The 23,734-nt window shown below is 31.8% G+C and overlaps 1 protein-coding gene across 1 annotated transcript in view; it reads right to left on the minus strand.

Moving 5' to 3' along the window:
• The window catches only part of LOC132713379 (intermembrane lipid transfer protein VPS13A-like), a 67,322-nt gene that overhangs the window by 22,820 nt on the left and 20,768 nt on the right, over positions 1-23,734 (minus strand). Inside the window, exons 5-27 of the mRNA XM_060695948.1 lie at positions 22,204-22,305; positions 21,344-21,513; positions 20,631-20,690; positions 19,938-20,021; positions 19,107-19,158; positions 18,449-18,579; positions 18,007-18,113; positions 15,958-16,129; positions 15,035-15,221; positions 14,552-14,652; positions 13,597-13,664; positions 13,141-13,218; positions 12,528-12,630; positions 11,836-11,940; positions 10,788-10,846; positions 9,675-9,833; positions 8,649-8,824; positions 7,821-7,938; positions 7,051-7,186; positions 6,028-6,183; positions 5,005-5,161; positions 4,317-4,343; positions 2,107-2,136 (exon numbers count right to left, since the gene is read on the minus strand). Coding sequence (XP_060551931.1) covers positions 2,107-2,136; positions 4,317-4,343; positions 5,005-5,161; positions 6,028-6,183; positions 7,051-7,186; positions 7,821-7,938; positions 8,649-8,824; positions 9,675-9,833; positions 10,788-10,846; positions 11,836-11,940; positions 12,528-12,630; positions 13,141-13,218; positions 13,597-13,664; positions 14,552-14,652; positions 15,035-15,221; positions 15,958-16,129; positions 18,007-18,113; positions 18,449-18,579; positions 19,107-19,158; positions 19,938-20,021; positions 20,631-20,690; positions 21,344-21,513; positions 22,204-22,305 — 2,538 coding nt within the window. The remainder of the gene's footprint in view (positions 1-2,106; positions 2,137-4,316; positions 4,344-5,004; positions 5,162-6,027; positions 6,184-7,050; positions 7,187-7,820; positions 7,939-8,648; positions 8,825-9,674; positions 9,834-10,787; positions 10,847-11,835; positions 11,941-12,527; positions 12,631-13,140; positions 13,219-13,596; positions 13,665-14,551; positions 14,653-15,034; positions 15,222-15,957; positions 16,130-18,006; positions 18,114-18,448; positions 18,580-19,106; positions 19,159-19,937; positions 20,022-20,630; positions 20,691-21,343; positions 21,514-22,203; positions 22,306-23,734) is intronic.

The following is a 23,734-nucleotide window of genomic DNA, read 5'->3' on the forward strand; positions in this document are numbered from 1 at the left end:
AAGCAACATAAACAATTGAAGCATTATAACATAACTGAAAAGCTATACTATTCGTGAGGCACTTATTTTCATGTTTTTTTTTTCCGTGGATATGTCAATCCACAAATTTAAGATCCAAGGAAATCTGATTTTGTTTGTGATACAATTATTCTTATAATGTTATGTGCATTTTACTTTTTCTGCACAAACATACGATCCACGAATTTAGGAAACCACAAAAACATCTTTATTTACAAAACCACGAAATTTTGTGCCCACGAAATGACATGAATTTACAGTATATAACATAACTGAAAAGCTATATAACATAAGTGTGAAGCAATAAACTATAAACAAGCATGTGAAAATGTATACATAATTATATCATTAGTAGACCATCCTGCAATATTTTGTTTTGTGCCGGATAATTCAAAGCCTCCACGTACCACATTTTTTTAATAAATTTCTATGAATGTGGAACATTTCAAACAATAGTAAAACTTTAAAGGCCCATAAGCCTTGACAGTGCTTATGTTTTTATTTAGCACATTTTTTTTTTTATTGTGGAGTCCTGTTACAGTTTCTAAAAAGCTTCTCTCTGGCCATTTACTTGACACATCCTTGGCCTCTGATGTGTTTTGGCAGTAAGTACAGTTATAGTAATTTTTTATGGAATTTAAAAATCTACTTTGTTTACATTTTTCTACCTTTATCACACATGATTTCACATTCTGTGTTTTTTGGGTATTATTTTTTCAGTTGATAAGCTTTTTAATGTTCTTCAGTCCATTCATTATTCAAACATTTAAGAACACATGTTTGCACTTTCTACATGTATGTCAGAAGGAATTTCTTCATTTCTGAGGCATAATGTGCCTTTAAATAAAAGTGACAAACCACAAATATTGAGCAAGATGGTCTACTTTGTTGACTTTAAGATGTAATGTGCAAGTTAGTAAAATAGTTATTATATATATTACATATTCTATAAATAGACATTATGTCACATTGCTATACATATATTGTACCTTTTTATCCATAAATGCAATTTTTATTAAAATGATAAATTACAAGTTAACAAATGTTATTTAATTTTTGTATATCTTAAATGCAATTGATTATTCAATACCTTACTAGCCTTTAGAAGCTTCAAAAGGCTTTCAATAATTTACCTATTATAAATTATAATCAATAATGTAGACAATTTTCCTTTATGTAGATCAGGCAGAAAATTATCTTTTACTTAAATTATTTTCCTTTTGGTTGATTGCTAATAATTAATATTAAAATCATACCAAAGAGAATTTAATTTTAAATTTCTTCAATAATACCTGTATGTTTTCATCAATCTGATTAAATATTAAAACATACTTTTATATTGTATTTGCAGGTTAAGATACATATTGTTTGTTCATACAAAATAACTAAAATAGACCATTGTCATAAATTATTTAAGTAATGATAAGAATATCCACAATTAAGATCACCCAAATTAAAACCACTTTGATCCAGTCCCGATAGTGATCTCAATTGAGGGCTTTTACTGTAACTATGTATTTTCTCCATGTATGATACATAGCTTTATGTGGATTATTTTATTTTATGTGGATTATTATCCTTTCTGTTGATTGTTTTCGTTTACATACATTATAATTTCTTTGCCCTCATTGTAACATTTCCTATCTAAGATCTATTTAAACTATCTATAAAACAAGCAACAAATATAAACAGACCTATAACCTGAAGCAATTTACAGCCTGGTCAGATATTTTTGAAATGACTTCAAAATTTAAATCAAAATTAAAGTTAAAATCAAAATTAAAACTTAAATTGTATTTTCTATGGTACGTAATTGAATAAATCTGAATGAGAAATGTGTGCGTAGCAGACACAGATGCCCCAACATTTCAATGTTTTGTCAATCTACCAACGGACAGTGTGACAGTGGGATGACAAAAGCAAGTCTATAACACAACCCTAAGTAGGGGCATAAAACAGCAATAGTACTGCCAGTAAAAGTGGCATAATGGGCAAAATTGCTGCATTGCAAAAATATCTGACATCTATTTTGAACAAGGCAAGACGAAATAGTGTGAAACATTAAACAGTTTAATACTAGACTCCAACCTGTAACATACTGGCTCCTTGGTTCATCAGCTATACACATAAAGAACATAAAATACATAAATACATATACGTGAAAACATTATGTTGGCGCTGTGTGAACATATCCATAACAGAATCTGTGTTAACACAATTATATTATTGAAACTGTGTTGACACATACACATTACAGAAGATGTGTTGAAGCATTATCATTGTAAGAAACTGTGTTAACATAGATGTGTTAACACATTATTACCCGTATCAACAAGAGCCCGGTTTGAGCCGGGTGATGCTCCCCGAATAGGTTTTGGACACAGGAAAGTACACCTCTTGTAGTTTCAGAGTTATGTCCGTGGAAAAAGTTCAAAGTGCAATAATTCCAAAATTAGGCAAGGCTGTTACAGATCTTTGCACTGCACTTCTAATCAATGTGATCTATCAACCTACAAAGTTTCTTGATAATATCTCTTATGATTTCCGAGTTATGTCCTGGACAATTCAAAAAGTAAAAATAAACAAAGGGCAATAACTCCAGAATTAGGCAAGGTAGAGTTATGATTCTTGTGCACTGCACATCTACCCAGTGAGATTTATCTACCTACAAAGTTTCATGTTGATATCTCTTATAGTTTTACAGCTATGTCCTGGACAAGATTTTCTAAAAGGGGAGATTATTAAAAAATAAGGCTTAACAGAGTTATAGTTCTTTTGCACTGCACATCTATCCATTGAGATCTATTCACCTACAAAGTTTCATGTTGATATCTCTTATAGTTTTAGAGTTATGCCCCGGACAAGATTTTTCTATAAGGGGAGATAATTCAAAAACCGGGCAAAATAGAGTTATGGTTCTTTGACACTGCACTCCCCCTCCATGCCCTCTACCACTGTATGAAGTTTCAACAAATTATCTCCAAGGGTTTTCAAGTTATGTTCCGGACAAAGTTCAAAGTATTAAAATAAACAAAGGGCAATAACTCCAAAAATTAGGACAAAAAGATTTATTGTTCTTATGCACTGCACATCTACGCATTGAGATCTATTCACCTACAAAGTTTCATGTTGATATCTCTTATACTTTTAGAGTTATGCCCCGGACAAGATTTTTCTATTAGGGGAGATAATTCAAAAACCGGGCAAAATAGAGTTATGGTTCTTTGACACTGCACTCCCCCTCCATGCCCTCTACCACTGTATGAAGTTTCAACAAATTATCTCTAAGGGTTTTCAAGTTATGTTCCGGACAAAGTTCAAAGTATTAAAATTAACAAAGGGCAATAACTCCAAAATTAGGACAAAAAGAGTTATTGTTCTTATGCGCTGCACATCTACCCATTGAGATCTATTCACCTACAAAGTTTCATGTTGATATCTCTTATACTTTTAGAGTTATGCCCCGGACAAGATTTTTCTATTAGGGGAGATAATTCAAAAACCGGGCAAAATAGAGTTATGGTTCTTTGACACTGCACTCCCCCTCGATGCCCTCTACCACTGTATGAAGTTTCAACAAATTATCTCCAAGGGTTTTCAAGTTATGCTCCGGACAAGACAACGGACGGACAGACGGACAGACGGACAGACGGACAAGGCGCCGACTATATGCTCCCCCAAAATTTTTCGGGGAGCATAATAAAACTGTGTTGACAGGAACATTTTAGAAGCCGTGTTAACACATTATCATTGTAAGAACCTGTGTAACACATCAACATCACTAAACTGTGTTGACATATTAACATTACAGAAACTGTGTTAACATAGTTATTACAATGACAGAAGCAGTGTTAACACATTATTATAATTGAAACTGTGTTCACATTTTATCATGATAGCTATGTTAACACATAGACTTTCATAGAGACTGCGTTAACACATTCATATCATTGTAACTGTGTTGACACATAATCATTATAGATGTATATAAGCTGTGTTAACACATGATAAATGTCAAAAGTGTGCTTTAACATATAGTAAACTTATACAGTATTAAAAAAAAGTACACATACTGCAATGAAATATGAAAAATGATTTTGTTAAAACGATATCATGATATTAGTTTTTTTTATCCCCATAAATAAACCACAAGGACATCAAAGTAAAGCAAAGACACTAAAAGACACAAAAGAAAGCATGAAGATATGTAGGGGTGTCAATATGTAGCGGTGTCTAATGTATCAAAAACCAACGTCAAACTGCAGCAGACGCAAAACGGCAAATAACATTTAGCTCACCTGTACACTTAAAAGCTTTCTGGTTTTCTAAAAATACACTCTCACAATTAAAATATGGTTATTTTAATGAAATACTGAAACCCAATTAAGTAAATATATAATATATATAAATTTCTCTCCGGTTACTATCATAAGTTTCATTCTTTAATTTGACTGCGCAGGAATCTATAAGCTTCAAGAATTTCTGGAATCTTTTCCCGGAACTAACCAGTACTGACCAACTAGCGTAAAGTTTCTTGCTCAAGGAAACATTGTTTGAACCTAGGCAGCTCATGATCTCTTATTTACTAAACTGATAAAAACTAAAAACTTCACCACACATCCATTTTATTCCTTGAAAGTTAAATTACTGCTTCTGTAACTTTTAAAGAATTTTGCAAATTGAAAACTGCAAGTTTAAGTCTACACTGTACTATAACTATTTGTCTCGAGTTTATATCAGGTATTTTTTTGTCTTTCTAATACTTAACTAGCCTTCATCCGGTGCAATTCTTTCAAATATTAGAAATAGCAGGAAACTTGGTAAACTTACGAAAAAGTTATCTTTAGATTTTGTTTACTGTAAGTCAATTTCCTACACATTATGTTTTCTTCCTATAAATAACCTAAACTTGTTTCATCTTAATTTCATCAAAGTAATCAGATATACATGTATATAAATAAAGCCTTAAAATATTAAAAATCTTACCATTAACTTTAAGATATTGCACTTGTATTCCACCTAGGAAAGCTTCAGCAATAAGGTCAAAGGTCCTGACCTTGACATCAGTTCCAAGGTCATTCACAGCCAGCCTCAGCAATGGGACATCCTTATTATCCAACCTCTGTGCTATATTCAAGCTTATCTGAAAGTAAAAATAAACTTACCATGAATACCAATAACTTGACCTTGACCTCAGTTCAAAGGTCATTCACAGCCAGACTCAGTAACTGGATGTCTTTTTATTCCAACCTGAGCTATATTCAAATTCATTTATCGGAATACAAAAAATTTGCGAGATTAATATTATAAATTTTAAAATTAGAATTCATCTGTTCTATCATAAACCCAATTCCGTAGAAAAAAGAATGTGCCACAGTCGGGCATAAAATATGCAAATGAGCCAAATTAAGTATGCAGTCACTTCTCTATATAGTAGAGGTCACAACAATATACTTGTTTTCTCTATTTTATTTCTGGGTTTGTGATATGATAAATAAATATGAAATTCAAATTTATGTAGTTTTCAGAATTAAATTCATTGAAATTTAATAAATCCATGTGAAGCTTGCCAGAGGCTGGTCTTACATTTTATTGGTGGTAATTAACTCTTCTTGGGTTTATAAAATTTATTCACCTTGATAAAATTAGCCTGGAAAGATGTATTACTGACATACTTTACATTCTCACTATGTCTGTACTGAGTTTCAATAGTGGACAATATACTTCATTTTTTTATCTTAAAACATTGCATTTTTTGTTAAACTGAGTTCAATTGTACCCATGTTCATACATTAGGAATCATCCGAAATATGTGGTTATAGAGATGTGCATCAATAATACAGTCTGGAATATATATTTATATATATATGTTTTTATCAGATATTTTTTTGTCTTTCTGATATTTAACTAGCCTTCATCCGGTGCAATTCATTTCAAATATTAGAAAAAGCAGGAAACTTGGTCAACTTACAAAAAGTTATCCTTAGATTTTTTATTTTAAGTCAATACCTCATTTATAACAAACTGGAGCTCTATATCAGTGTAGTTAACAAACTCCATTGATTCACTGGTCTGTAACGCTTTCTTGTCGCCCTCCTCACTTATCACTATATTCTTAGCTATCCTGTTCTCGTTCACATCCACCGTCGGTAATACACCCGGTCCCTGATATATATAATACTTGTGTTAATAATTTATAACTTACATGTGTGGATCATGATATATAAATCATAGAATTTATATTCCCAAACCAGTCCTACATATGAATTACAAATATGTAAGTCATGATTTATAAAATATATCAATACTGCTTTTACACAAATTGTAACTGAAACAGATAAAATTAATTGTTTAGTAAATTTAAATCCTAATATTATTTTAAATACAGAACTTGTCTAAGATTTACCTTGATAAATTCTTTACCATGGCTTTGACAAAAGGTTAAGTTTAATTTTTATCATAAGATAAGTAGCTATATGAAATAAAACTAACAGAATTGGTAAAGCAAGACACTGGAAAAGGAGTGGTGGCCTAGTAGTAAAGGTTTTCAACTCTAATCTGATTGACAGTTAGTTACAGTCATACTACTATAGGGTTCTCTCAACATATAACACTAGTGCTTATTACTTAAATGCACTCACTGAACTTTTGATTCTCGTAAGCTGATGAATTTCAAAACTGTTAATTATACATAATGCATTATAACCTCAAACCTACCAAAGCAACCTAATACTGTATAAATGGTTAAGTTAGCAACATGGAAATATTTGAGACTTTTTCGAATCGATGAAAATTGTTAAACTATTCTCTAGTGTGAATTGATGAAAATCGCTAAACTAGTCTATCCTCTAGCGTAAATATCACCCAACCTGTATTAAGTTTTTACGTTACTCCGAATTTGGTGATTCACGTATATTCCAACACACGTAAAGTCGCGAATTTTAAATTCGTAAATTTTTCGACATCCTACATTTGATATCCAGTTATACAAGTACAGTACAAAATACAAAGACTCATATTGCTCAGACGTACCTCGGCAAAGGGGTCGGCTGGTTCCACAGGGGCACTCTCTGGCAGGGGTATACTCTGTACCAGGGACAGAATCTCCTGTAGTCTGTGATCTGACATGTTCAAACTGAGTAGAGGTAACATACCTGCCACCTTCATCCTGTCAATATATGCATATATATATTGTATAATAATATTCCTTTTACCTTGGGCTATATTATTAGAATCTTACATTGGCTGCCGGTACAGACCGGAATATATAGCTTGAGGATGGCTGTTTACGGCCGTAACAAGGTTCAGCCGAGTTTCCGCTAAACAGTTATCCCCAGAGCTAGATATTCCGGTCTGTACCGGCAGCCGGTGTTTGATTCTTTTTCTTGCATTTTACAATTATTTTCAGAACAGAAATTATGAAAACTGATATACTCATCATGCAATGTTTTCTTATAGTAGCATATTTACTTATATATTTTGTATATTTTGTGATGGATATTATATTCCTGTAGCTTCATTACTAGATTTATTTAACCAGAGGCTTGCATAATATAGTTTTATTCAACTTGTTCAATAAATTCAGTATTGAACCTACACTCATTCAATACCCTCTATGTATATCACCACCTCTTGTTTATAATTCCTCATTTTTCTAATAAATTTCTTTTTATTAAGTACTGGAGAAATTAAGATATGGTGATTTAAATCAATAAGTAACTTTACAAATTTTAATCATTGAATAATCAACCCTTTAGTGCAGTAACAACATTAATAACCATTATAAATATCACGAGACTTACTTTGCCATTCTAGGATCTTTATCAAACATACATTTCTGTAACACTATAGATATAGAGATGGGACACAAGATGTGTAAGTTGGAATCCGACAACGACCTCGCCTTCTGCCAGTCTTCACCTTTAACATACAATAAAATAATGTTCAAACAGATAAAACAACTGAACTGTGTAATAAAAGTGATAAAATAAATGCAGATTAAAAGCAGTAACAGAACACGCATATTTTGATAAAGTTCATAAAATCATAATAGAAAACAGCTTTAAAGTCCATATTATTGTCTACAGTCCTTCCATAGAATTTATACAAGCATTGATTTTCCCATGTATTTGAACAGATAAAGATAAAAAATATTACAAACTTCTCAGATGGCATTTTTTTCCCATCTATATGGAATGTGAACAAAATGCAAAACATCTAAGATTGTGTTATTTCACATTTTTTTTATCTATATAAAATATGGAATCGCCTTGCCATAAGAATAAAGACTCAGGCCAGCTTGCATTTACATTGTACAGTAGAAACCCTACTAAATATATCCCTGGGATTAAGACCACCTCACTATTAAGACCACCTTGGTCCAGTCCTATTTGTGGTCTTAAAAGAGGGGTCTTTTTTTTTTACTGAAGTTGTAACCAGACTCTTAACTGTTGGTTGCTCATTTTTTGATAATTTAATATTTAAATCCCTTAAATTGTGAACAGACTGCTCAAAATTCAAAGCATAGAAAATCCATGGCCTAAAATTTCATCAGGTTAAGGGTTAAAATTTATAAGATAAAAGAAATTATAACAAATCAACCTGAAGAAAAGAAAACCTCTCAATTTTACCTGCATGAGCCATCAGTAACTGTACCCTATCCAGTTTTATATTGAATTTATCATAAGCTTTCAACATGACGTCTTCCAGTGACTGGGGACTCTTTGGCCCTTCACTATCATCTGTTTGGCTCTTTTCTGTACCAATCTTCAGATTACCCAGGTCTAGTACCAACTTAGCTACATCTCTGAAAATATAATATGCCAGCATGATATTAAAACCATATCTTAGACAACAAAAGCTTCTGTTAGCTCAGCTATTATCAGTGCTTGACAGTTAGGAAAGGGAAGAAGAATAACCCTGTGAAGAGTGAACTCAGAGTTATAGGACCTGTGCCCATCATATTACATAATCACAGAGGACAAGTGTGTGAAGTTTGAACTCTTTCCCTTCAGAAGTTTTGGTATCAACTTGCACGCAAAAGCTGAACGGAAGTGTAACGCTGAGGCAGACACCTTGGTGAGTACAACAGTTCTTTTTGTTCTTTGAATAGTTGAGCTCAAAACTAGAAATGTGTCCATATTAAATGGCTGCCCCACATATCTACTTTTATATCAGTCTATGGACAGACAGCTGGACAAGTGAAAATCTATATATGCCCCCACCCCCCAAAAGCAGATGGGGCAATAAGTGGTGGGGCATAAAAATTTGATTTTTTTAAAGTTTTTCAGAGAGACAGTTTCAACTTGATAATATATGTGGAATGGAATCTTAAATACATTGTGGAATGGAATCTTAAATACATTGTATACATACAGAAGTCTACTTTCCCTATAATATTCTGAAAAAATTCTATAACAAATCAGGTATTACAGACCAAACATTTGACAAATCGGTCCAAAAATGAAAGCTTAAGTTAAACCACTTAGTAATATGACTGGACTAAAGATTTGCTTAACCTGTGTGTCTATGCTTAACCAAATAATTTTTCAGGAGTGGAACTCTACGCAAATATGGCTGAAGGACAGTAGGAAGAATAGACCCTCACATACATGCTTCTTAGAATTCATATTTTTTGTCAGCATAAATTTACTTACTTATTTTTTGTCCATTTTCCACCATGAGGCACAATAACATAAGAAGGTTGTAGATCTACAGCTATCTCTGTGTACTTCTTCAGGTCTATAGCATGTTGAAGTCCTGTTGCCGACTGTTCCTTTATCTCATCAAACTTGGACATAGCCGCCTGAGATAACCTTTACAAAATAATGTTATAATACATTTATTAGAACACAAATAAGAAGACATTAATTGTTATAAAGAAAAATTCTTTGATTATAGGTTTCTGAAATATAACACTGTATGAACATGGTGATCAATATAATTTGGATAATTAGAAGAAATCAAAATAATACAGTGGTCAACTTTAAGATTCTTTTTAATATGAAGACTGATTGAGTGACACTGATACTGTAAAGGGTTTATGGGGACTTTCTTGTTTTAAGCTTTGCTATAACTACGTATACCATTATTAACCTTTTCTCTGACTATAAACTTGTACAATATGTTTAATTCTAAATAGAGGATACTGAATGAGTGTAAGTTCAATACTGAATTTATTGAATGAGTGGAATAAAATTGCCTCTGGCAAACATAATATTATTTTATTCAACCAGTTCAATAAATTTAGTAATAAACCTACACAAATAAAATATTCTGTTTATCTCATACCCAAAATAAAGACTGTTTAAAGTGATTAAAAAAAAAATTTCATTGATGCATCTATAGTGTAATACTAACATTTAGCATGTCTTTACACTAAGATTGTATAACAAAAATGACATCACGTCTCAATATATATGCAAGACGGTGCAATACCATTTTTTATGGAGTCGCTCTGGTATGTGATAAAGTTTATTTTACGATATGTTATGTTTTCCTTGTACAGGAAGACCTGTGCATTATGTCAAGCATGAAAACTCTGAAAACCTAGCTGGATAACTGACTTAAATGAAAGCATATAAAGTCACAGGCATCCCAGGTTGGACTTAGAAACCACACCAGTGAGATGCAATTGGTTCGGAGTCAGCAACTGAAACCAATCAGCCACTGTGGCCAACCTTCATATTAATATTACCCAGCTCACTGAATAATAACGAAACATTTTGTCACAAATTTTACATTGAACATTAAGTAATCAAATAACTCACTGTTTCAGCTGAATATCTTTTGGTGGTTTGAAAAACTCTGCCATCTGATTGACTGTAATCTGTTATAGAAGACAAAAATCAAACATGTTAAAAAGTTGATTTGTATAAATTTCACATACATTTAGTATCATAATTAATTTCAAGATAAAACCATGTGACTATTTACAAATATTAAACCTTATATAATATTGTTTAAAAAAAACACCTGGACTAATGGATATTACCATTCACAAAGGTGGTGAAAATAGCTTTTATTTAATACAAAAGTCCTAAAATAGCTAATTTTTGTATAAGAAATATTGAATGAAACATTGACTTTGAACTTACAATTGTGACCTTAATTTTCAAGGTCAAGTTTGAAAACACTTATTGCATTGAAGATGAACTGAGAGTACTTACTGCATCAAAGATTAATGGCACAAGTCTGCCTTTGACCTCTGAACTTACAAGTTTGACCTTGATATTTCAAGGTCATCTTTAATAAACACTTACTGCATCAAATATGAACTGCATAGGTCTGTCTTTGACCCCTGGACCTACAAGTTTGACCTTGATATTACAAGGTCATCTTCAAAAACAGGTACAACATCAAAGGTTGACTGCACAGGTCTGTATTTGACCTTTGAACTTACAAGTTTGACCTTAATATTTCAAGGTCATCTTTTAAAAATACTAAATGCATCAAAGATCAACTGCACAGGACTGTCTTTGACCTTTGATCTTACAAGTTTGACCTTGATATTTCAAGGTCATCTATAAGAATACTTGCAGCATCATAGACAATCTGCACAGGTCTGTCTTTGACCTTTGATCTTACAAGTTTGACCTTGATATTTCAAGGTCATCTTTGAAAACAGGTACAACATCAAAGGTTTACTGCACAGGTTTGTCTTTGACCTATGAACTTATAAGTTTAACCTTGACATTTCAAGATCATCTTGTAAAAATACTTACAGCATCATAGATAATCTGAACAGGTCTTTTGTTTGACCTTTGAACTTAAAAGTTTGACCTTGATGTTTCAAGGTCATTTTTTTAGAATACTTACAGCATCATAGATAATCTGCACAGGTCTGGTGTTCACTCTAACTCTAGTGTCACACTGTCCATCCAGTGGGTTGGTCTCAAACAACACATCTAGCAATGATAGCGCCTGTAGGAAAAATAATATTTCATTATCAAAACTTTCAAAATTTATAAAAATCTGGAAAAAAGTAATCCTTTGTAAGCAATGTAAACATCAAAATTAAAATGTAAAATTGCAGACTTTGGTTTGATAAGGACTGTTTATGAGGGAAAATGGAAAAGTGCAACACCTCACACTGTCTGCAAATCAACATTGGACAAAACATTCTCAGTTTGATTAGGCCTGTTCATGAGAGATAATGAAAACAAAGCAACACCTCTCCCTCCTTACGACCTTGAGAAAACTTACCGAACACTGAATCCTTAACCCTTTATCTGCTGAAATTTATTTTTATAAATTTTTGCACAAGGCATTATATTTCAATTATTTCTTTAACGTTTAAGCAAACATCCATGCTATATTTCTAACAGAATTAAAAGTAGAAATTTGTGAATTGTTAAGTGACATGGCTTTCTTGTTACCTAGCTATTTTGTTATAAGTTTTGCTAACTGATTTTTAGGGTTGCCATTTAGTCCAAAATTTTTAAAAATAAAACATTATCATAATTTACAGTATATTTTATATTAAATTTATATGTAAATGTTAGTCTGACCTGTTGTGTTGCCTCTGTCTGAGTGATAGAAGTGACCATCCTAGGTACAAACTCTTCCTGCTGGGTGCCCAGTAATGTAAACTTGTCCATCTTTAAATCTACCCTGTTAAAATAATACAGTAATGTTCAAAATTCGTAAATTTTGATTTAGAAAAGTTTCTTTAACTACAGAAGCAAAATTGCATGATTTCTCAATTAAAATCTTTCACCTCCTGATAGTCATTGAAAAACTTTGATAAAAATGGAACCTATTTTTAATATCAACTTTAAAATTTGCATCATTTAAAATTCTCTTTCCCTTGTAATAAAAGATGCCCAACTATTTAACAAAATATTACTGGTAGATCTAATAAAAAAAAAAAAAAAAAAAAAAAAAAAAAAAACATGCATAAAATATGAGAACAATAATAAAACCTTACATATAAAAATATAAAAACAGTCTAAACATAGAGTGTTTTTTGTTTGGTTTTTTTGCTTGGGTTTCAAGTCATAAAACAGTCTAAACAACAGTCTAAACATAGAGTGTGTTTTTTGTTGTTGTTTTTTTTTTTAATATAAAATGTTTAATATACAGAACCATTATTATTTGAAATGTGATAAAAATGTATCTTACTTGACAGCATTGGCAGCTGGTCTCTGGCCCACTGAGGCAAACACACTCTTTAACTGCATCTTCAAGATCTGTGGTTCCCTGTAAACATAATGAACAATAATCACTTATGGTTCCTGGCTTGATAATTATACACAATGAACGATAAGCATTTCTGGTTCCCTGCTTGATGTTTGGTACTTAAATTTTGAAAACCTCCAAAATTAGGTCTTATAGACTAAAACCGGTACATCTTTGTTTAAACCAGTTTACAAACCATCCTGATGTTTGACTCTTTTTGTTTTAATTGCTATTACAAATTGTTATCAGATATTGTTCCTGGCTTGAAAATTTAAAAGTGTAATTAACTTTTATAATTCTGGTTCCTTGCTTGGTTTTTTGAAATAATATACTGTCATCACTTCTGGTTTATTGCAATTATCACAGCTAAAAAGTGTAAATCAAAACAAAACAACTTACGTCTTTGAATTATCATGAAGCATGACTGATAAGTTATTTAACTTGGTGACCAGTCTTACTGCCACAAACTGTAAAATATAACATTTTTATATCAGTAACTTCATACACTTCAGGTTTTGTTTGGTTTTAAGTTGCGGTCATATGGCGACTTTCAAGCTTTAACTGGTGAAGGAAGCCTTTCTGTGCATTATTTCAGGCACAAACAGTCACCCGAGTAGAACCACAGACGTTCTGTAAGCTAACTGGATAGCTTCTTCAAATGAAAGAATCCAAAGTCCCTGTTGAGATTTGAACCCACAGCAGTGAGGGGCAAGTGGTTTAAAGTACACGACCTAAACCACTCGGCCAGGGATGCCCAATTTAGTAAGTACTGTCACTATGTCATATAAAATTGCTAAAACTATGGTTTTTTCATCATACCGTTATACAGTTTACCAAAATTATTTGGAAAAATCCAGTCACAGTATATTAAAGTGACTAGTTCTTAATCATTGAATAACAATCAGTTACTATTTCATACAGTCTTAATTCCGCAAACTGTAATATTGTTAACACATTATTACAACCTAGGTTCTGCTTCCAATGTTAATGACTAACCTAGGCATTTTACATAGATCATCGTCTTCAAATTTTCAGTTTTGAAATGCTAAAAAGATTCCTAAGCCATGGTCCTACATGTATATTAAGGTAAATACTGAATAATCAATTCAGCTTAGATGTCACAGAAGTATGGGGTGGTGTCATTTCTTATCTCCTGCTCTTACAGCAATTTACAATAACTTTATATTGGTCAATATTGACCTATGACCTATATAACTGTTTTTACCTCCTTTGGAACAGTATAACTATTTACAGTAACTTTATTTGGGTTGATATTGACCTTTGACCTGAATAATTGCTTTACATAATTTTATATGGGTTGTTATTGACCTTTGACCTATATAACTGATTTTACCTCCTTTGGAAGAGTAGGGTCCGCCTCATTTTCCTGGTAACCAATGGCATCGTAGAGTTTCTTCTTCTCTTCTGCATTAAACTGTTCATAAAACTGTTCCTCTAAAAATACATACATGTATAACATTAAGTTTATATTATTATTATTATTATTATTAATATTATTATTAACATAAGTCACTGACAAGAATAATGTTGACATTAAAAAGAAGAAGGCAATAGTCATAATAAAATTAAGGAAGAAACATCCAAAGCTGGTTTCAACTACTCTAAGTTTAGCAAAATTTATGCCAGCGAGGGTGCTTTTCTGTCTGTACGAGTGTATGTCCAAAATATACAAGCAAATGATTTCTCTTTAAGTTAATTTACATTGATGCAGTCAACGATTCTAACCAAAAAAGTACTACTGTCAAATTATAATGATAAGAGTGCACAAACAGAGTACATTAAAAAATCTGACATCTAAAATATACAAAAAACTAACGAATATTTTCCACTTCTCCTTTAGATTTTCCATCACCCTTTTTCTTCCCTCCACCTCCAAACCAACCACCAAACCATCCCGCATTTTTCTTGTCCTCAGCCCGTTTAGCTCCACGCTTGGCCGCCTCCAGTTCTGCTTGCTGACGTATCACAGTGATGTTGAATACATCTAGATACTTCTCGCACTCCTACAATAAAAAATAATTTCGTACATTGAAAAATATGCGTAATGGATTTGCCATTCTTAGAATTTGGACCAGTCCATTCAAAGATTTAAGAGATTTCAATATTTGAGCTGTCAACTGTATAGAGCCGTGTCAGACTGTTCGAGCATGGTGAGGGTAATGCCATAGATTCAAACATTATGTCAGTTTTTACAAAGGTAAAATATCTCTTAGTTTTTATAAGGTTAGATATCTCTTGTTTGCAAGTATCTGCTTTTTGCCAAAATGTAAGTTTTTATATTTGCAGTCATCAAGAAATTTTCATAGGCTAAATGCATGATGTAGAATTTTATAAGTTCAAAAAGGGCCAGAATTCTGTCAAAAGCCAAATTAGTTTTGAGCCTTGGATAGTGACCTACTCCTCAATAATAACATTTCAGCTATGGTAATCCTACTGAGTAAAAAACTTTTTTCTTTTTGGTTTTGTTTGGTTTAACATTGCAACAACACAATAAAAATAAAGGTCATATGGCAACTTTCCAGTTTTACATGTGGAGGAAGACTTCAGGTGCCTCTCTGTGCATTAGTTCAGGCATAAACGGGCACCAGAGTAGAATCACCAGCAGTTCGGAAGCTATCTTGATAGAGCAAAAAAATCTACATCTAGACCTTCCTGAAGATCTTAAATGTAACTCAACAAAACAAACCTGTTTCTTAACAATTGCACTACAGAGGTAATGTATTTGAACAAAAAACTTACATCCAAACTTTTCTGTAGATCTCCTGAAACTTTTTTACTCTCTAGCTTCTTTATGTAGACTTCTCTATATTTGTTCTTCATATCTCTATGTTCTTTCATATATGACCACGACCACATCTTTCTTCTCCGCCTCACTGTCTCCTCCAATATACTTGTGTATGCGTAATGCCACCTGTTTACACAAATAAATAACTGTAATATACTAGTGTATGCATAATGCCACCTGTTTACACAAATAAATAACTGTAATATACTAGTGTATGCATAATGCCACCTGTTTACACAAATAAATAACTGTAATATACTAGTGTATGCATAATGCCACCTGTTTACACAAATAAATAACTGTAATATACTAGTGTATGCATAATGCCACCTGTTTACACAAATAAATAACTGTAATATACTTGTGTATGCATAATGCCCCCTGTTTACACAAATAAATAACTGTAATATACTAGTGTACACGTAATGCCACCTGTTTACACAAATAAATAACTGTAATATACTAGTGTACGCATAATGCCACCTGAATACACAATTAAATAACTCTAATATACTAGTGTATGCATAATGCCACCTGTTTTCACAAAATAATTAATTTTTTCATGGATTTTGAATTCAATATGATTCTGTAAATATAGACTTATTTCAGATAATATCATAATAAACACAAAGGGGCTCTCCTCTTTAAGGCCTCATTACTGCCATAAACAGTTACCCTCAAGCTAAATATTCCAGTCTGTACTGGCAGCCAGTGAAAAACCCTTATATTATTACATATGTACAGTCTAACTTGCCCATGCGACCACGTGTATTAAGCGACTTTTGTCGTAAACCACCACTTTAAATTCCCCCGATCATTTTCTCTCTATATCTTAATGTGTTAAGCGACTTTTGCTCAACGGGACCAGCGACCGCTAATTAGTCACCTAATTGAGATCAATCTTTTCATTAAACGACCACTTTTACCAGTCAAGTAATTGTGTTTTTAGAGAATGCCACCTCGTAACGTCACAAGTGTCAACAATCAAAACACAAGAAATAAACGTGTGATAAACTCTTTTTCCCCAAACCATTTTAGCGTATGCAAATGAAGTTAAGTATACCCATGACGTGTATTATCCAATAATATCGGATAAACAATGCAACGCCCCGCCCCTACTGAGATGTTGTATACGCTTCACTTGTTGACATTTAGTCTGCATTGAATTAACCTTGAACTTGATCAGCAATTAAATTAATCCTAACAATAAGATGTAGTTTGTTTATTTCAAATGACAAAAATACACAACAGAAAACATCTTCACTAATAGGGTTTTCGTGTTGGAGACAAGGAAAAACTACGGAGAAGTTAAAAAACTCTGGAAAAAATGTCTAACATGCACGTAATTTGTCAATAAATATCAGAAAGTTATTTTTTACATTTGCATCCATTTAGATTATCTGAGCGTACAAATTATTCAACATTTATATAAAAATGAAGTTGAAAAACATTCCCACTTCATACATGTCATAAGAAAGATGTCATTTATAAATTTTGACTTTTATATCATGCTGACTGTCTTAAGAGACCGTTTCATTCAGCGACCGTTTTGAGTATTTCCCTTGCGCGGTCGCTTAATACACGTTTAACTGTATCATGTAAGAGGGTGTAATGTAATCTCATTTTTTTTTCAGAAAATACCAATACAGCAGCTCACTAAAATGTTCAATATGGTCCATAATCCTGTCATAAAACTGGTTCAGTACTTATTTTCTTAAATTTTACTTTGTATAGACAAACAACGTAAAACAATGTATCAATTACCTAGCTGTATTCATACATAGCAAAATTAAGGTTTTGAAAATCTAGCAATTGTTGACAAAACACATTTTATCACATTTATCATTTACATTTCAAGGTTACTATCATTTTACTGCTGTCTTTTTTTTAAAGAAAAGTCACATCTTGCAAAAATACTACCAAATAAAGTACATCACCGAAAGGATGACGGAAAGTCAATTTCTGATGAAGAAGCACATAACATATTATTAAACATGGCATACCATGTTCTGATGTTGCCTTTCAAAGGCACACTAGGTTTATATTTCTTGTATATTCCCATCAAGGCCACTCTCTCAAAACCTTCCAACATCTCCAATACATCATTATACTGAAATATACAAATACAAAACATGTAAAACAAATGTTCAATAATTTTGTTTATTGGAATAAACTCAATTTAATTTTTGACTTACCATGCAAAATCAGAACAATAAATTATATCATCTTTCTCAAACATTCTGGTGCTGATATGCTTCCTTCCCTGTAATTCATCAGGGTTTTTTTTTTTACTGAGGTTGCAGTCTAAAATAAATGGAAACTTTTTTAAATAGGAAGACCTAAAGTGCCCTTCTGTGCATTATCTCAGATACAAGCTTGCACCTGAGTAGAACCCCTTTTCAAATTTACATTTATAGAACTTAACCAACTTAATGTGACAGTTACCTGAAGTTTAGCCAGACACACAGATATCTCATCGAAGATTATAGTAAGGAACATCTTGGGCGAACTGTACTCCTGTAGCTCTGGTTTTGTGTTCAATTTCAGATGAGCAACTGATGAGATTGGCTTGATCACTAAAATGATAAAACAATTTTCAATAAAATAATCAAAATTTGTTAAATTAATTCATAAAGTAAATCAACTGAAATACTAGTGAAATTTAGACACTTTGGCAATTTTCATGAAAATTATCAAAATTTGTAAAATTATTTCAAGAATGAACTATTAGTGTAATTTAGACGCTTTGACCCACTTTCTGTGCTTCATGAAGTTAGAATAGTTAAAAAATTCATTCAGCTTCATTAGGCAATTTTGACAAAAAAATTCTAAAGTTAAAAAGGGGCATAATTCCTAAAATAATGCTTTCAGAATTATGTCCCTTGTCTTCCAACTACATCTTATCAGGATGACTAAATACTCTAAGTTTCATGTTGATACCTTTATTAATAATAGTTTGAGAAATGAGTAATATCATAGTTTTTTGTGCAACAACAATGATGATATCATAATATTTAGCTTGACTTTTTTTGATAAATGAAAGGGGAACCAGTCTGTTTAAGAAAAGGTTAAAGGTAAAGTAAAATTGTCAATGATCACTTACAATATTGGAAGTCAGCTTTACTATCAGCAGCTATTGCACCTTTCAGACCAGTCTGTAAATATCACAAAACAAGTAATACATTGTAATAATTGTTCATCTTTGTTTTGGTTGGGTTTTACATTCATCAACACAGTGAAGGTCATATGGTGACTTTCCAGCTTTACTGGTGGAGGTAGACCTTCTTGCATTATTTCAGGCACAAACAGAACCTGAGTAGAACCACTAACATTACTTTGGCTAGCTGGAGAGCTTCTTGACTTGGTAAGATCAAAGTCCTTAGCGGGATTCAAATCGTCAGTGGTGAGGGGCAAGCGGTTTGAAGCACTCTGTCATGGACGTGCCCTTTTAAAATGTGATTTAATTCAATGTTTAACCGTCATACTTCCAAATGTTATTGCTCTGCTATGGTTGAACTGTATTTATGCATTTCTTTACCATAGTAGTTCATAAACTAGTACATGTTATTTCTGCACTTACATTACATACAAGAGTGATTTTTCTAGAATTCTAACTGTATAAATAGATATTTTGTGTCGAAAAGTAGGCTAAGCAAATATAAAATTCCAGACATTTTACATGCAGAAATATAAGCAAATCATGCAAGGTAGAACTTAATGACAGGTTGGTTGATATTTATGCTAGAGGAAATTTTAGCGATTTTCATCAATTTCACAAAATCCACCAATATTTCCCCATCGCTAAACTTAACCACTTATACAGTATTTATCATGGTTTGGCCTAAGGCAGCAAAATGATTCTTCAGTCCTTTGAAAAAAACCTCAGCATTAAAAGGCTTTCAGAGTACACAAGTCAGATATAATAGTGACTAACTAACCAAGATTTCAGATTAGGCCTATCTTCATACAGCTCTGTGCGACTGTTCCAGTACACGGCCAGGGACTCTAGTTTCACCAGCTAAAATAGATAAAATATAAATTATATACTGTATATATATATATATATATATATATATATATATATATATATATATATATATATATATATATATATATATATATATATATATATATATATGTTTCAAAACATACATTATGAAAAAATATTAGAAGACTTAAATATTTTTTCCTCTCTTAATTATTATTATATATCTATGTTTCTATGTGTTTGGTTATAATCAAAACAAATATGAAGCTGCTAGCATGGAGGCAAATCAAGGATGCCAAACAAACCGTGATACCAGAAAGACAACAGACAGCTGACAATCCAATTTGTGTATGCATCCAATACAAATTAACCAAAATCAGTGGAAAAACATAATTCTGTCTCAATTAAATCAATATATTCGTGAGTTTATTCACATATAAACAGACAGCAATGCTACACTGACTGTTTTTCATTATACGTGTACAGGGAAACAATGGCAGAAAATGATTCAATCAAAGCTCCCTTAGACTGTTGATCAATCAATCAATTCATGCTTTCATAGTAGCAAATCTCTGCTTTATAATATAATCCAGACATTTGTTTAATTTCTAATCTCCATTTTAACAACTATAAACAAACCTTGTTAATCTGTGACACAGCTTCTTTGATTATACATGGTTTCCAGTTCTCATCTGTTGTCTACAAAGAAAACCATTAATACCCATTATTACCCATTATTACACATTATTACCCATTATTACACATTATTACCCATTATTACCCATTATTACACATTATTACCCATTATTACACATTATTACCCATTATTACACATTATTACCCATTATTACACATTATTACTAATATTCTATACTACCACTAAGTTGCAATCATGGCCTTCCCACCCCTCAGTTTATAATGTGCATGTTAAACTTTCAACAAAGAAGACTTTTTTGATGTATATCAATAGTATAGAATTTTGAATAATTTTGAACCAGACTAAAGTACCAATTACGCATTTACTTGCCTTACCATATTTACTTAACTTTTTCATTTACACAATTTACACATTTACTCGTCTATAAGATGGATTGCTTATTAGACTTCACACAAGTCAGCTGACACAAGTTATTGCTCTACACCTACATCAATTACTACATTAATTTCAAAAAATTATTTCCAGTCCAATAATGTCAAATACCACTTCAATATTTGTTTCAGACAATGCTGTGCAAGCAAATTTTTAATATAACATTTGAACTATTGTTGTATCTTGCACTTTATTCTTGCAATGATATGAAAAAGAATTCTTATAAAATTCTTTAATAACATCTATATTACTACAATCTTACTCTAAAAAGAAGTTCCTTCAAACTGACACCAATGGAGAATGGTTGTTTAGGATTTGTGTATTTATCTTCGAAACGCACATGGATATTTCGTACTTCAACCTGAAGATTCTTGATGACCTGAGTAGCGAACTTCTCAGCAAATGAATCTTTTTTCTTCTCTTTTGGTTTATCTATAAATATAATAATTGTTAATAATAACACCATGAAAAGGCTTACAAAATACCTGCAGTGAGAGCCGTGTGTCCCTACATTAAAAAGAGTAAAACATGCCACCATGGAGATTGAGGTCTTTTACAGAATTATATACATGATTATATACTATTTTTACATTTTGGTTCAGTTTTAAGTCATGTAAACACACTATTAGGTCTTTAGAGGACTTTCCAGCTTTTCCAGTGCAGGTGGAGTAAAAACTCCATGCATTATTTCAGACTTGAACCAGCATTAGAGTTCTATTTAGTTACTATTGAACTTCTGTAATCAGAAATGTGTGATGGTATTTGAACCCACAGCAGTGAGGGGCAATTGCTTCAAAGTAAGTAACTCTTACCATTGGCATGAAGCCCTAAAGTTATTATGTAAATGATGTGATAGGAAATTCATTTATAAATATTAGCAGGTACATATTTATATATTTCGAAATATGTATATGAAGTCCACATCAGGGAATCATTTAGGTAATTAATTTAGAACTTGTATTTGTTTTGAGGTAAAATCATTAACACCTATTTATAGGTACTTTTCTTTAACTTACTTTAGCAGCAATATTCAACATACTTGGCCATGTCACTACTAGTAACTTTAATAATTAGGTATTGATATACCCCACAAATACTGACTAAAAGAATCATGCACTTTACCTTTCTCTGCCTCCAACTTTTTAGCCTCTTCCAGAGCTGTAAGTTTCTTCTGTTTGGCTGCCTGTTTTTCTTTCTCTTCCTTCTCAGCATTGTATTTGATACCTGTAAATATAGTTATGTCAGAACCCTGTAAAAATAATTATTTCATAAACCTGTAAAAATTAGTTATGTTAGAAGCTTGTAGTAGAGTATTACACTTATGTCAATAACCTTTGATACAGATATATGCTAGAAACTTGTAACATGGTTATCACAAAAACTTTTAATATAGCTATTTCAGAAATCAGTAGTAAAGTTATGTCAGAAACCTATAAATATAGTTATGTCAGAAACCTGTCATATAGTTGTCAGAAATCTGTTAAGAAAGTTATGTCAGAAACCTATAACATGATTATGTCAAAAACCTGTAATAAAGTTATGTCAGAAATCTGTATTAAAGTTATGTCAGAAATCTGTAATATTGTTATATGTCAGAAACCTGTAATATACTTAAGTCAGAAACCTGTAAATAATTAGTTATGTCAGAAATCTGTATTAAAGTTATGTCAGAAATCTGTAATATTGTTATGTCAGAAATCTGTAATATTGTTATGTCAGAAACCTGTAATATTGTTATATCAGAAACCTGAAATATTGTTATGTCTGTCTTATGTTATATCTTAGTTAAGATTTATGTAAATATCTACATCTGATACCAGTACTTATGTCTTATGCATGTAATAAATGTATGTCTGATCTTCCTTATGTTCCTGTGTGATATCAGAGTCAAGATCAAATTTTAAACTCTACCAAGTTTATCTCCAAGACAAACTTAAATATTCAGATATGGTGGTCAATGCAGGAATAATTTAAGATAAGGGTGTGTATGTTTCACAACACCTTTCCTTGCTACCTATCAATTTCAAACAAGTTAAGTAAAAAATATGTTTAATTTTCCTTATCCCATTTCCTTATTTCTTTAAGTCAGGAGCTTAAAGTTTGATACAAATATTATATCATTATTTATAATCTTAGTAGTGTAAGTGGCGATACCTAGCCCCCTGACTCCATAAACAACCAGTATACAGTCAGGGTAGCCTGCAACATTCATGTAGTAATAAGCCATAATGTTTCACTTTAAACCTCCAAAATTTCAGTACTTTGATAAAAAATACTATAAATTCACTTAAATTTTGCAGGCATGAAATTTTGTGCTTTATATTATATATATATATATATATTTATATAATTATATAAGGGACATTATATGTTTTGGGTCTTAAATTTCTATACAGTGTGTGGCTGTTTGTGAAAGAAATTGAAATAATGTAAGAAAATTAATCATAAAACGGACAAAAAAAAAGAAAATTTTGTTGGATATTGACCATAAATTGAACCAAGTCACGAAAATGAGTGTCTTACAAAAACTATACTGATTTTACAGTAAATCCCTTTCATCAACAATGGGCAGTTCCAAATTTCAAATCAGGACTAGTTCATTAATGAAAAGTCAGCTGGGAAATGGATAATGAAATGTAGCAACCTGTATATA

The sequence above is a fragment of the Ruditapes philippinarum genome, unplaced genomic scaffold (assembly GCF_026571515.1).
Source record: "Ruditapes philippinarum isolate M1 unplaced genomic scaffold, ASM2657151v2 ctg1982_1_1_1_1, whole genome shotgun sequence".
Taxonomy (NCBI): Eukaryota; Metazoa; Mollusca; class Bivalvia; order Venerida; family Veneridae; genus Ruditapes; species Ruditapes philippinarum.